Below are 13,153 nucleotides of genomic sequence, written 5' to 3' on the forward strand. Positions count from 1 at the left end.
CTCCTCCTCCTCTTCCTCCCTTATAGCCGGGCGTGGGCAGGCGGAGCTGCCGCAGGACTGTCCCCTCCGTGGCCCTGCCCTTCTCCTGCCCTCAGGGCCGATGGGGCAGAAATGGGGGCAGAAATGGGGGCAGCTCGCACCCCGAGCCGGGAGGGAGAAGCGGGAGCCCAGGTGGGCAGGAGGGGATGGGGCAAGGGGCTGTGCATGGGCTAAAACCACTTCCAGCCCCCCCATAGGTGCCCAGGGGACCCCAGGCCAGCGGCAGACCTGGCCTTGGGGGACGGGAAGCCCGTGACCCAAAGGGCAGGGACTGTTAGGGGCATCTCAGTGCCCCCGCACAGGTGCAGTAAGAGCGAGCTCCAGTGATGGGATCTGACTGTGGCATTGGCACCTGGGTGCATGGCCACCATCAGACCCAACAGCCCAAACCTGGGGACCCGTGGGCTCTGGGCCAGCATCCCCCATCCCTCCAGCTGGGGCCATGGAGTAGGACTGAAACGCCTTTTTGGGAACAGCCTCCACCTGTGGAGAGGCCGCATCCTGCTCTTACTGATTGAGGGTCCCCATGCTGGGGCAGGATTGGGCCTTCAGACGCTGGACATTGGCCCTCAGGCATTGCCACATCCAGACAATCTCCCTTCTACGGTCCAAGGCCAGGCGGGGAGGCGCCCAAAGCCCTGGGCAGTCAGGGCTGCTGCTGGGGGAGCCCCCTCCTGCGCACTGAAGGAAGCCCCTTTCCTCAGGCACGGCTGATATTTATCCACAAAACACCTTTATTTGGAACAAAGCCATAAATAAATAAGTGTGCACAGAAACCAAGTAGATTTGAAAAAAAAAAATTTCAATTTAACAAGTGGTTAATGCTGGGGTGCTCTGTGCCCTGCCCAGCCTGGGGCACTCCCCCCACACCCCAGCGGGATCCCCGCTGGTGCTGTCACCCAGCTCACCCCCCTCCCCGCTATCTAGGGGCTGTCGCAGCCAAGGCCATCCAGAGCTCTGTTTGCTCCACGGCTGCTGCGGCGTTGCAATAAAAACTGATGGCGAGGGGCTGGCGGGACAACTTGTCCCCTCGTAGGGCTCTGCTGAGTCAGGGGCTGGCGAAGGCAGGGGGGGCAGGGGCTGCTGGGGGGCAGGGGGGGCAAGGGGGTGTCAGAGGGGGAGAGGAAAGGTGCAAGTTCAACTCCCCCTGAGCCACGTGCCTGCACCAGGGCAGTGGCAAGGGACAGGACAAGTCACCCCACCTCTCCTCCCATCCCTCAGCTGTGTCAGTAGGGGTAGGGTGAGATGGAGATGAGGAGGAGGAAGATGCTGGGTGCCCGCCGCCCACCTGGGGCCAGCACCTGCACCTTGAGGCGGTGGGTGCCAGGGTCTCGCAACGGGCGCAGGGTGGAGACAATGCCACGGCCCTGCTCGGTGCGGAGGGCGAAGGGGCTGCCGGGCTCCTGCTCCAGCAGCGTGAAGATGGGGCGGTGGTGGGGGGCAGCACCCGGGGCGAGGTGCACCACGTCCCGCCCCGCGGCGATGCCAAGAGGCAGGGTGAGCAGCTGGTACCGCAGTGTCGGGGGGCCAGCCGGGCCACAATCCGGGGTGCAGAGACCGACACAGAGCCTGCACGAGAGCGAGGGGGACACAGGATGGGACAGTGGGTCACGAGCAGCCAAGGTGCCCGGGTCCACAACGCCATGGGAAAGGTGGGGGGATAGGCACCCCCAGCTCCATGGCAGGACTCACCCGGGGCTAGAGCCCCTCCGGTACCCAGCCGGGCACGGCACGTCCACACACCGGGCACCTCCGCGGGTGTTGAAGCACATCTGGCTCAAGCCGCACTGGATTGTGCCCTCCATGCACTCGTCCGTGTCTACGGGCAGAGAGGGGACGGGTCTGGGGGTGCTGGGGTGCCCACGTACCCATGAGATGGGGATTCAAAGCCCAGTCCCCACAGCTTCCCACACCCTGCCTGGGGCGCTGGACACGGGGGCAACAAGACAAGAGCACGCAGGTTTGGCAGGGTGCTGAGCCTGGGAACAACACTCCCCAAGGAGAAAGAGTTGCAGCCCCAACAGGACGGCATCCACAGCACTGCGAGGACGGGGTTCACACCTCGAGGGACACAGACACCCCCAGCACCCCCACACTGACCCTGGCAGGTCTTCCCGTTGGGCAGCAGCCGGTAGCCGGGGGGACAGACGCAGCGGTAGCTGCCGGGGCTGTTCCTGCACGCGTGCTGGCACTGGTTCAGCGTCTGGCACTCGTTGAGGTCTGCAGGGCGAGAGGGGTGAAGCCAGGGGGGGAAGCTTCAGTCCCACCCGCTGCCCTGCGGCAGCCTGGCTCTCGCCTCCCCTTCTCGGCACGGGGAGACCCCAACCCCGCAAACCAGACTGTGAACAAAATGGGAGGCGGGGCAGTGATGGGAGCAGAAGCCGCTTTTCGGGCAGGCAGTGGCCTCCAAACTCCCTGCAAAGCCTTTCCCAAATATTTCCTCCGTATGCACTCACCAGTGCAGGTGCCATTCCTCTTGACAAAACCTGTGGGGCAGGGGGGGTCCCGGGCACCCTGCCCCACAGCTTTCGCCACGCGCCGGAGGGCGAGCTGGGTGTAGAGGGCTCGTCCCCGCGGGCGGCTGCTCGGCCCCAGCCAGCGCAGCGGGGGGTCCCTGGGGGTGCTGCCTGTTGCGCCCCCTCCATCCACCCCTGCGGCACCGCACCCGCCGTCTGGCAGCAGGGTCGTGCCGGGGGGGCACAGGCACTCGTAGGAGCCCCGCAGGTTGCGGCACTCAAAGGTGCACGGCGGAGGAAACTGCAGGCACTCGTTTATGTCTGGGGGAGGAAAGAGCCGGGGAGTTGGAGCTGGGTGGGGAAACTGAGGCCGGAGTGGGGCAGGGGAGTGGCTTGGTCCCCCGAGAGCCCAGCTCGTACCCAAGCACGGCCAGCCAGCGCCCAGCGAGCGGTAGCCGGGGGGGCAGGCGCAGCGGTACGACCCTGCGGTGTTCTGGCAGAGCTGGTTGTAGCGGCAGGCGTGGGACCCCTCGGCGCATTCGTCGACATCTGGAGAGCAGAATGGGGATGGGTTGGGGAGGTGGCACCGTGCACCCTTGGCATCCACGTGCCCACCTCGGGAAGGGTCCGTACCGATGCAGTACAGCTGTTGAGGGCCCAGGACGAATCCCAGTGGGCACTGGTCCCTGTCTGCCCCTGGCAATGAGGTAGAGATGATGATAACGGACATGTCACTGCATGGACGTGGCCTTTTCACCCTCACAGCCACCAACGAGGGAGCCCAGCATCTCCGTCCCCATCCTCCGGAATCCCCATGTTACCTGCATCGAGCGAGGCACGGAGCTGGAAGAGGAGCTCCTCCAAGGCCGGGTCATAGGAGGCTTTGATGGAAGTGGCCCGGACGCGTTGCACCCGTGGGGGCCGTGGGCCCGCAGAGGGGTCGTACACGATGGTGTGATTGCAGCGGGCGCGGCTGATGCGCCCATCCCGCAGGAAGACCTGCACCGAGCCCCCCAAGAGCTGCCCCGTGCCCGTCTGCACATAGCGCTCGCTGAAGTCCTGGGGGGAGAGGCAGGGAGGGGGGATCAGGCCATGGACCCCGTTGGCTCCCACGGGAGCTGTGGGTCACGGAGGGAGAACGGGCAGCGCCGGCACCTGCAGCAGCACCGCGGCCTCACCGACGCTCTCGGGCACGGAGCCGCTGATCACGCTCTCCAGCAGCAGAGCACCGGTGGCATCCACGCCCCGGGCGAGGTGGGTGACCCGCAGGAGCTCCCCTGCCAGGGGGCACCAGTGAGCGGCAGCTTGCGGGACCCCAAAATGCAGCTCTATCCCCGCTCTGAAGCTCAGCCCAGTGATGGGCTGAGCCCCCGGGGATGGTGCCCAGGGAAGACGGAGGCTGAGCCGGGCAGGACCATGCTCCACAGCCCCCGATGCGCCTGGGGCTCCCCGCATCCCTCACCTGTGGCAAACTCCAGCTGCGTCTCGTGCCGAAAGGTGCCCCGGGCGAGCAGGAACCCACTCCGAGCCTCCCCGCTGGCGTACGCCAAGGACCAGTAAACAGGGGCGATGACGGCGACCAGCACCCGCATCAGTGGCCCTGGGCAGGGGGAGAACGGGTCTCACTGCACAGCCAGCACCCTCCTACGGGGGCAACCCAGCCTTCCCCAACTGCTGCAGCCCCCCTTGTCCGTGAGGCACAGCACAGATGAGGGCTGTGGGTTTTGGGGGGGAGGGGGGACAGGGGGAAGAAAGAAAAAAAAAAGAAAGGAAAAAAAGAGAGGACAGAGGTGACCACCTACCAACAGCGGGTGGGATGCTGCCGATGCTGCTCCGGATGGCAGCGGTGCTGGAGTGGGGGTCATCCAGTGCGCTGGCATCAAGGGTGGCGACGCCGAGCTCGTGGGCGTTGATGACGCCAACCAAGCTGCCCCGCACCCGGCGTGGCTCCCCTGGGGCAAAAGGGACGGAGGCAGCGGCATTGGGTCTGCTCTCCCATGGGAAAGCAGGGTGCTCCCCTGTCTCTCTTCTCAACAGTTTGTGTGTCAAGAAAACCTCATTTTCTGGATGTGAAGGCAGCCAGAGCAAGGCAGAGCATCCCTACCTGCTGCAAGCAGAGCCCCCAAAGACCCCATAGCTCTGGGCAGCCCCCCAAATCCTGCTCTGCATCAGCCAACCCGGTCCCGGCCCCAGCCCAAAGCTGTAATTTTCTTCTCCGGCATGCCTGGCAGCAGGACACCAGCAGCAGCAAAGAGGGCACGCAGGGCACCCGCTGCTTCCTGCGCACTGCCAGCCCGCCTGGCTCTCCGTGTCCCGAGGGGCAGCGGGAGAGGATGTGTCTGTGCGCTCAGCGGAGCCCCTGGGAAATGGGAATTAAATCACGGCAGCAAACGCAGGAAGGTTGGGGAGAGGTGAGCGGCGGCTGCTGCGGCGAGGGTTGGTCTGGGCTCAGACCTTCAAAGAGCGGTGGAACAGACAGGAGAGGGCAAACCGGGGCATGGATCAAGGAGTTCAGAGCAAGCAAGGAAAGGCGGTACCTCTCCAAACCACCACGCAGGAGATCTTAACCCCAGGGTGTAACAGCACTGCGGGCAGCCCGGCGCCCCGAGCCAGCCAGAAGCCCCCCAAGCGCCAGGGCTGACACCCACCTTGGACAGCCAGGGAGGCATGGGCGACGGCGGACCCCACGGCGTTGCGAGCAAGGCAGGAGTAGCTGCCAGCGTCGCGGCGGCTGACGGCGGTCAGGAGCAGCGTGGCGTTGGGCAGGACACGGGCATGGGGACCCTCGGGCAGCGGCTCCCCGTCCCACTGCCACTCCACGGAGGGGGTGGGCTCCCCAGAGACGGCACAGTGCAGCAGCACCCGCTGCCCAGCGCGCACCGCCACCGCCCGCGGCGTCACCACCACCGCGGGGGCACCTGGGCAAGGAGAGGGATGCGGGCAGTGCCGCAGCATCCCAGGGGTGGTGCAGGGGGCTGAGAGGTGACGTGCAGTCCCTCAAAAGAGGGTGCAAAGGGGGGCAGCACTCACTCTGCAGAGCCAGGATGACAACCTTCGCCGCCGTGCCCGCGTCGTTTTCCACCACGCACCGATAGTGCCCTGCGTCAGCGCTCTGGTGGCATCAACGGTGTTAGCACCATGCTTGGCTTTGCCGTGAAAGCTCCCCAAAAATACACCAGCACCCTCGGGGCCCCACTCACCCCCACGGCGTGGATGGCCAGGGAGCCGTTCTGCAGCTGGCGCAGGCGCCCGCCGGCCACCACCGGCGCCCCGTCCTTGCTCCAGCGGACGAGGGGTGCGGGGTGGCCCCGGGCGTCACAGTCAAGGAGGGCATCACCCCCGGGGAGCTCCACCTGGTAGGTGCTGGGGTCCCCTCGTACAATGGGCGCCTCTGTGGAAGGGAGCGGGGGGGCAGAGGAGGAGGACTGGCTGGGCACCCCGGTTTCCCCACCGGCACCTACCTCTGACCGAGACGAAGGCGGTGGCCCTGATGGCACCAGCGCTGTTCTCAGCGTGGCAGACGTAGGTCCCACTGTCAGCACGTGTGGCTGCCTCCCGCCTCAGGATGCTCTGGCCACTCTGCCCCGACACACCATCTGCGGGGCACGGACCCCCCCCAAAAGTGTGGTTGGGGACCAGCTGGTTATAACCTCGCACAGCCAGACATGCCGGACCCCAAAAGAACAGGGTTGGCACCAGGATCACACCCTCCCACCAAGCTCAGCATCCTCTGACACCCACACACCGGTGACCAGCTGCCCGTTGGCCGTCCAGGAGACGTGGGGCTGGGGGCTCCCCGTGGCGGCACACGCCAGCTCCAGCCTCTCGCCCCGGCTCAGGGTGAGGTCTCCGGGCAGGCGGGTGAAGGTGGGAAGGGTGTGGACGGAGAGGGAGAGCCGGCGGACAGCCCTCCCGGCCGAGTTCACCGCAGTGCAGGAATAGCTCCCGGCGTCCCCTTCCTGCATGGAGAAAGGGGAGGATGAGGAGGGGTAAAATTGGGTCTGGGGTCCCGCTGCAGCCCTGGCTTACTGGGCTGAGTCTCCACTGGTTGTTGTGTGCCCAAAACACCACGGCTAGGCCACAGCCACTTTTCCCAGCCCACATTAGCAAATCCCTGACCCGCCAGCCTGTTGCAAAGACTGAAAACAGGGCTCGCCCTCTGCCAAATGTTCTTGAAGGCAGCCAGGGCACGGCTTGGCTAAGTGACACCTCATCCTGCCAGCCCCAGTGCAGGGACACAGCAGGGCATGGAACAACCTGGACAAGGACACTTGTTGTCCAGCCCTCCAACACGACAGCCAGCTCTGCTGCAGGAGGGGATGGCACTCACCCGGACGTCCCGGAGCAGCAGCTCCCCGGAGGGCAGGACGGTGGCCTTGCCCTCGCCACCCCGCACCGGAGCTCCGTCCCGGCTCCAGGACACGCGAGGCTCGGGGACGCCACGGGCAGCACAGGGCAGCAGCACCTCCAGTCCCTCAACGACAGCCAGCTCCGACGGGCCGGCCGCGATGATGGGGGGCACTGGATGGGGCACGAGGGCAGGGGGTTGCTCACGCCTTGACGTGTGTGAGGTGCCGGGGGAGAAGTCGAGCAGGGGAAGGGCCAAGCGCTGGGGCCCTGGCCCTGCCTTACCTTGCACGATCAGCCGGGTCCTCCCCGTCGCGGTGCCCGAGGGGTTGCGAGCCTCACACAGGTAGGTGCCCGCATCCCCTGGGGAGGCTCGGACGAGATGCAGCTGCCCGTTCGGGAGCACCCTCAGCCCAGGCCCTGCGGGGACGAGCAGGAGTGAAGGGCAGTGCAGCCATGCCAGGGCATGGATGGATGGCGTGCAGGGATCGCTTCACCTGCAGAAGTGCCCCTTTCTGGGGAGTCCCCAGGGAACGACACCAGCGGCCACCGCAGCCACCTTGGATGGCAGCTGGGAGCCAGGAGGAGCCATGCACGGTGTCGTCCAGCGCCTTACTGGGATGCCCACAACACCCTGGCACCCAAGTCTCCCCCCAGGCACCCAAGTCTCCCCCCCTCCAAAGGTCTGCCGCTCACCTCCAGCAACGCCAACACCATCCTTCTGCCAGGTGACCTCTGGCTGGGGGACCCCGGTCGCCTCGCAGGACAGCACCGTGCTGGCGTTGACCATCACCATCACCATGCCAGGCAGCGGCTTCAAGGCAGGGGGCTCTGCGAGTGGCAGGGAAGCGTTGCCCATGGGGGTCCCCCAAGTTGGGCCAAGACACAGGGAGGGGATCCTTGGGAGTGGGACCCCTGGGAGCCGCACGTACCGTGCACCGCAAGCCGGAGGTGTTTTCGGGCTGTGCCGGCAGCGCTCCTCGCCGTGCAGGTGTAGCGGCCGGCGTGCGCAGGCAGCGCCCGCCTGATCTCCAAGGCCCCTGGGAATACGGCAGGCAGAGGGGAGGCGGCGGGAGGGCGGGCAGGGACCCGCTGCCCCGTAGGAGCTGCGCTGCCCCGTGTCTGTACCTGTGGGCAGGACGCGGTAGCCCCCTCCTCGGCTGCCCAGCTGAGCCCCGTCCTTGCTCCACAACACCGTGGGTGGGGGCACGCCAGAGGCGTAGCAGGTGAGGACTGCAGGGGACAGGCGTGTGACAACGACGTCCGTAAGGTCATCGGCAATGGTGGGAGGCACTGGAGAGGGGAGGGAGGGAGGGAGGTGAGCAGGGCTGCATGGGAATGCTGAAGGGCATCCCATCCCCATACACACGGGCACAGATACTTTTGTTTCCCCTCTTGCCCACCCCCACGCCGAGTCCTCTAGAAGGGACCCAACCCCGTGGGGTGCTGGAGTGCACCCACATCGCACCCGGGATGGCGACAGACCCCAGGAAATTCACTCTTGGGAAGACCCGCAGCCCCCAGAGCTCACCCTGGACGGACACGAGGAAGACCTTGCGTGCCTCCCCGGCGGCGCTGGTGGCGATGCACTCAAACCGCCCCTCATCCGGGGGACCGGGGCTGGTGATGAGCAGTGACCCCGAGGGCTGCAAGCTGCACGAGCAGAGCATGCGTCAGGGTCAGCCTCTGCGCCGTAGGAAGCAAACCCCACCCTGCGGCGGGACCCTTCGGCAGGCAAGGCAGCGGGTGCTGCGGGTACCTGTAGGCGCCGGGCAGCAGCTGCAGGTTCAGGGGGCGGCCGTCTTTTTCCCACCTGACGTGGGGCTCGGGGGATCCCCAGGCATCGCAGCCCAGCGTAGCCGGCTGCTGAGCCAGCAGCGTGAGGTTGGAGGGCCCGGGGGCGATGGCAGGAGGGACTGCGGAAGGGCATGGCAGCCATCAGCAGAGGACAGCAGCACATCAGTGCACTGATGAGAGCAGCCCAGCAGCAGCGGGTTGCAGGGAGGGGAGCCCGGGAGGGGTCTGCCTGGCTCTTCCACTTACCCAGGACGTGGAGGTCCAGGCCTCGCCGGTCGGAACCGGCAGGACTGGATGCCATGCAGAGGTAGTATCCCGAATCCTGGGGCTGAACAGGGTGGATCTGCAGGGAGCCGCCGGGCAGGAGCTGCAGCCTGGGAAGGGAGAGCAAGGGAGCCCTGAGAGGGCTCTGCACGGCCCGGGGACAGGTGGCTGGCAAGGTGGCCAGTGCCATCACAGGCAGATACGGCGTGTGTCCACTGAGGTGACGTGGGGACAGAGCACAGCCCTTCACGGGGGGACAGTGCTGTCTCTGCTCCGCCCACACCGAAATGCCTACGGATGTGGAGTGTGGTGTGATTCAAGCGCCAGATCTTGGTGCCACCAACGTGTGGAGCTTCGTACCTGTTGGAGCCATGGAGAGGCAGGAGCCGGCCGTCCTTCCGCCACGTCACCCGGGGCATGGGCCACCCCTCCGCCTGGCACGGCAGCACCGCCGAGCCGTTCAGCAGTGCCCGCACCTCCTCGGAGCCCAGCTGGATCTCCGGGGCCACTGTGGCACGGCAAAAAGTCAGAGACGGGGCTTGGGGCATAGAGAACGTCACCTCGGACCAGCACGGGAGGCTGGGCACCATCCAATCCCCTCTTCCCATTACTCCCAGCGTAGGACAACCCGGAGCGTTGCACATCCCTGAGCTAAGGGGGAAGGAGCCAGCACTCGCCCCGTGGCAGGGCAGCACTCACCATGGACCTCCACCTGGACGTTCAGGCTGGTGTCCCCCAGTGCACTGGTGGCCCTGCAGCTGTACTCCCCGCCGTCCGCCGCCTCCACGGCCTGGATCTGCAGGAAGCGCCCCTCGGCCAGGACCTGCCTGCGGGCATCCTCCTAACGCCCCCGGGAGCCCCCGTCAGCTGCTCTGTCCGCGTCGGCCCCATCACGAACCCACCAGGGCTGGTGGAGGCGCATCCCAGCCCCGGCCCCATCACACGTACCCGCAGCGGGGAGCCCTCCCGGTACCACTCGATGTGGGGGGTTGGCACGGCATCCTCAGGGCACTCCAGGATGAGCTGCCCCCCTGCAACAGCGGTGACGCTGGGGGTCTCTCCAACGCTCGCGGTGCTGAGAGGTGCTGTGGGATGCATGCCAGCTGGGTGCCATGCACGCTGGGCATCCCCATACCTGTCCCCATAAGTCATGCATGGCCCCCCAACTCCATGCTGTGCTCCAGAGCCCTCTTTGGAGGTTTACAGCTGGCACTGCTCTCCCCATCCACGCCCCAGCCATCCCAAGGAGGGGTGCAAGGGATGCTCTGGCTCTCTGGTCCCCCAGAGCTCGACCACCCCGCAGCACCCTCCTCGCTACCATGCTACCTTGGATGCTGACGTGGAAGCTCCTGCTGTCCTCTCCGGCGGGGCTAGCGGCCAGGCAGGTGTACAAGCCAGCGTCAGCCACCTGCACAAAGCCAGGAGGGAAAAAAAAAAAAATGAGGCACGAAAAGAAAATGCAGGGGAGGGGAGAAGAAGGAGAGCTCCTACCTTGGTGTCGTCTATGTGGAGGGTGCTCTCGTTCCCCGACACCAGCCAGGGCCCTGCCAGCAGCCGCCCGTCCTTCTCCCAGGTGACGGTGGGCACAGGGACGCCTGTCACCACACACGTCAGCTCTAGTGGGGTGCCCACGGCGATGGATATCTCTGTGGGCTGGGACGCAGCCTCGACGCGGGGCGGCTCTGCAAGGCGCATGGTGAGGTGGGTGAGCTCATCCCCTCGTTGCTCCCAAAAAATTAGCCGTCTGTCCCTCCCAAATCCCCGAGGGCAGACACGCACCTGTCACCAGGAGGTGGAAGGTTTTGCTGGCCTCCCCCACCTCGTTGGCCACCAGGCAGGAGTAGACCCCCGCGTCGGCTGGCCCCACGGCCACCAGGCTCAGCCGGGGGCCATCGGCCATCCCCTTGCTCTGCCGTGCGAGGGGCTCGCCGTCCTTCAGCCAGCTCACCACCAGCGTCGGGGACCCGGTGGCTTCGCAGGAGAAAGTTACGTCGGAACCCTCGGCAACCATCTGCTCCTCGCTGCTCTCTGGGCTCTCCAGGACAGGGGGCACTGGGGAGGGAGGGGAGTTCCCTTTACGGGAGCAAAGTCAGGTGCCCAGGCACTGGGGACGGGTTTGGCAGTTCCCCGGTGTCTTGTGAGCACCCAGGGGTGGCCCAGCCTCCCTGCAGGGTGCTCTGGGACTGCTTTCAGGCTGATCCTGCCTTGCTCCATCCTCTCTGAGCCCGCCTCGGCGGCTGAGAGCTGGCTCAGGACCCCCCTTAGCAACAGCTGCAAAGCACCACACGCGCTCCACCCTCAAAACTGGTGCTTGGGTGCCCCCCGCTCTGCTCTCCCCAAACGCCCCATCGCCCCGTACCCCGTATCTGCAGGACGAAGCTGCGATCGGCCACCCCTGCCTGGCTGGAGGCGATGCAGGTGTAGAGTCCAGCATCAGAGACCTGTGCCTGGGAGATGCTACCCCACGGAGCAGGGCAGGGGGATGGGGAGGAGACATCAGCTCCAGGTCCCCCCAAGGTCCCCCAAGGTCTCCTCCCCACCCGTGTGCCCCTGTGGCCATCCCAGCACTGGGTACCAGCCCCAAAGCCTGCGGCTGAGCATCGTTCCAGGGTCATTTCTTACCGGAGGACGTGCCCGGCCGAGAGCAGGGTGATGCGGGGTGACAAGCGCAGGGGCAGCCCGTCCTTCAGCCAGCTCACGTGCAGGGGAGGGGACCCCAGTGCCCGGCACTCCAGCGTCACTGCCGTGGACAGGATGCCACGCACCACCTCCGAGTCGCTGGAGCCTCTCTCGATGGCAGGAGGGACTGGAAGAGAGGACGGAGGGGCTGAGGGGGCTGGCAGGGGCAGGTGGCCCTGCTGCTGCCTCCGGGTCTCGGCGTCGCTCACCCAGCACGCTCAGCGTGTGCAGCCGTGTGTCTTCGCCCGCGCTGTTTTGGGCCAGGCAGGTGTACGCCCCCGAATCGGCGGCCTGGAGCCCCTCGAGGAGAAGGGAGCTGCCGTCCGGGGACATCCTGAGTGGGGGAACGGGCCAGTGACCTGTGTGTCCACCCCTAACCTGCCCGCAGGGCAGAGATGCTCTGTGTTTGGTTGTGACCCGGGCTGCAGGTTTTGGGGCGTGCTGCAAGGCCAGGGCAGCAGCTGGGAACCCGCCAGGGTGACAGTGACCACGCCAGGCTACCTGGGCTAAACCCGGGACGATGTCCCTCAGCAAACAGCTGGGGTACGCTCGTCCCAGCCCGAGCAGGGAGGAGCAGCAGAGCTCAGCCTGCCTCGCGCTGCTCTTTCGCATGTGGGGAAATTGAGGCACAGACGGGGCCGTGCCATGGTTGGCCCATGGGGTGGTGTCCCCCCCCCACCCCAGACTCACCGGGCACGCGAAGGGGGCTGCAGGCCCAGGGGCCGCCCGTCCTTCAGCCAGGAGATTCGGGGGGTGGGCTGCCCCTCCGCCCGGCACTCCAGCCTCACCCCTCCGCCCTCCAGCACGCTGTGCTCGCTGGGGACCCCCACGCTGGCGATCCGAGGCGGCACTGCACAGAGAAGAGAGGGGGGCTGAGGAAGAGGAGGGGGAGGAAGGCTCCCCTCTGAAGGGGGACCCTTGCCGTGTCAGGGACGCCCTACCTCGCACCAGCACGATGAAGTCCTTGCGTGTCTCGGCGCCTGAGCCCCGCGCCAGGCAGGTGTATCGGCCCTGATGGAAGGGCTGCAGGGGGCCGAGCTGGAGCTGAGCGCCCCTGGTCACCAGACCCTGCTCCGGACTGCTCTCTGTGGAAAGACGGGGAGAGGAGGGCTGCGGCAGCGCTCCTCCACCGAGACCTCCTCCCATTCCCACCCCCAGGACCCAGGTTTGGGGACATGGTCCAAGTGGAGGTCAGAGCTCTGCGGAGCTGGAGCTTTGCAGGAGAACAGAGCTACTGGTTTGGGGGCAACGCCCTGTCCCAGCAGCTACCCCAAGGGCTGGTACCCTGGGAGCTCACCATCACATCCCTCCATCACACTTCATGCCCGCATCCCATCACTTCAGCCCCAGGAACAAATCTGAGGCATCTTAAAAACACGCAGGAAGGATGCCAGCCCCTTCGTGCTCTGCCTCCTCCCCTGAGGGGCCCTGCCGTTCTCTCACAGTGGGATTAGAAATGGGGAAACTGAGGCAGGACTGCTTCCTGCAGGGCACCGGTGAGGCTTGGAGAGTCCCCCTGCGCACATACCCAGCGGGGTCCCATCCTTCAGCCAGGTGACAGTGGGCGCTGG

At 66.3% G+C, this 13,153-nt stretch overlaps 1 protein-coding gene across 1 annotated transcript in view; it reads right to left on the reverse strand.

Moving 5' to 3' along the window:
* Positions 1-907: 907 nt before the first annotated feature.
* Positions 908-13,153, reverse strand: part of HMCN2 (hemicentin 2) — a 35,496-nt gene continuing 23,250 nt past the window's right edge. Inside the window, exons 47-75 of the mRNA XM_086763996.1 lie at positions 10,683-10,955; positions 10,395-10,585; positions 10,230-10,311; positions 9,852-9,988; positions 9,603-9,744; positions 9,264-9,411; positions 8,886-9,013; positions 8,602-8,758; positions 8,374-8,495; positions 7,971-8,135; positions 7,775-7,882; positions 7,539-7,673; positions 7,128-7,262; positions 6,826-7,016; positions 6,241-6,454; positions 5,957-6,091; positions 5,696-5,886; positions 5,526-5,607; positions 5,144-5,413; positions 4,298-4,447; positions 3,958-4,095; positions 3,651-3,772; positions 3,317-3,554; positions 3,129-3,191; positions 2,916-3,044; positions 2,496-2,816; positions 2,140-2,259; positions 1,732-1,858; positions 908-1,608 (exon numbers count right to left, since the gene is read on the reverse strand). Of these exons, the coding sequence (XP_086620122.1) occupies positions 1,266-1,608; positions 1,732-1,858; positions 2,140-2,259; positions 2,496-2,816; positions 2,916-3,044; positions 3,129-3,191; positions 3,317-3,554; positions 3,651-3,772; positions 3,958-4,095; positions 4,298-4,447; positions 5,144-5,413; positions 5,526-5,607; positions 5,696-5,886; positions 5,957-6,091; positions 6,241-6,454; positions 6,826-7,016; positions 7,128-7,262; positions 7,539-7,673; positions 7,775-7,882; positions 7,971-8,135; positions 8,374-8,495; positions 8,602-8,758; positions 8,886-9,013; positions 9,264-9,411; positions 9,603-9,744; positions 9,852-9,988; positions 10,230-10,311; positions 10,395-10,585; positions 10,683-10,955 (4,757 nt within the window). The 3' untranslated portion in view covers positions 908-1,265. The remainder of the gene's footprint in view (positions 1,609-1,731; positions 1,859-2,139; positions 2,260-2,495; positions 2,817-2,915; positions 3,045-3,128; positions 3,192-3,316; positions 3,555-3,650; positions 3,773-3,957; positions 4,096-4,297; positions 4,448-5,143; positions 5,414-5,525; positions 5,608-5,695; positions 5,887-5,956; positions 6,092-6,240; positions 6,455-6,825; positions 7,017-7,127; positions 7,263-7,538; positions 7,674-7,774; positions 7,883-7,970; positions 8,136-8,373; positions 8,496-8,601; positions 8,759-8,885; positions 9,014-9,263; positions 9,412-9,602; positions 9,745-9,851; positions 9,989-10,229; positions 10,312-10,394; positions 10,586-10,682; positions 10,956-13,153) is intronic.

This window comes from Chlamydotis macqueenii, chromosome 20, assembly GCF_036417535.1.
Source record: "Chlamydotis macqueenii isolate bChlMac1 chromosome 20, bChlMac1.mat, whole genome shotgun sequence".
In the NCBI taxonomy this organism is placed as follows: Eukaryota; Metazoa; Chordata; class Aves; order Otidiformes; family Otididae; genus Chlamydotis; species Chlamydotis macqueenii.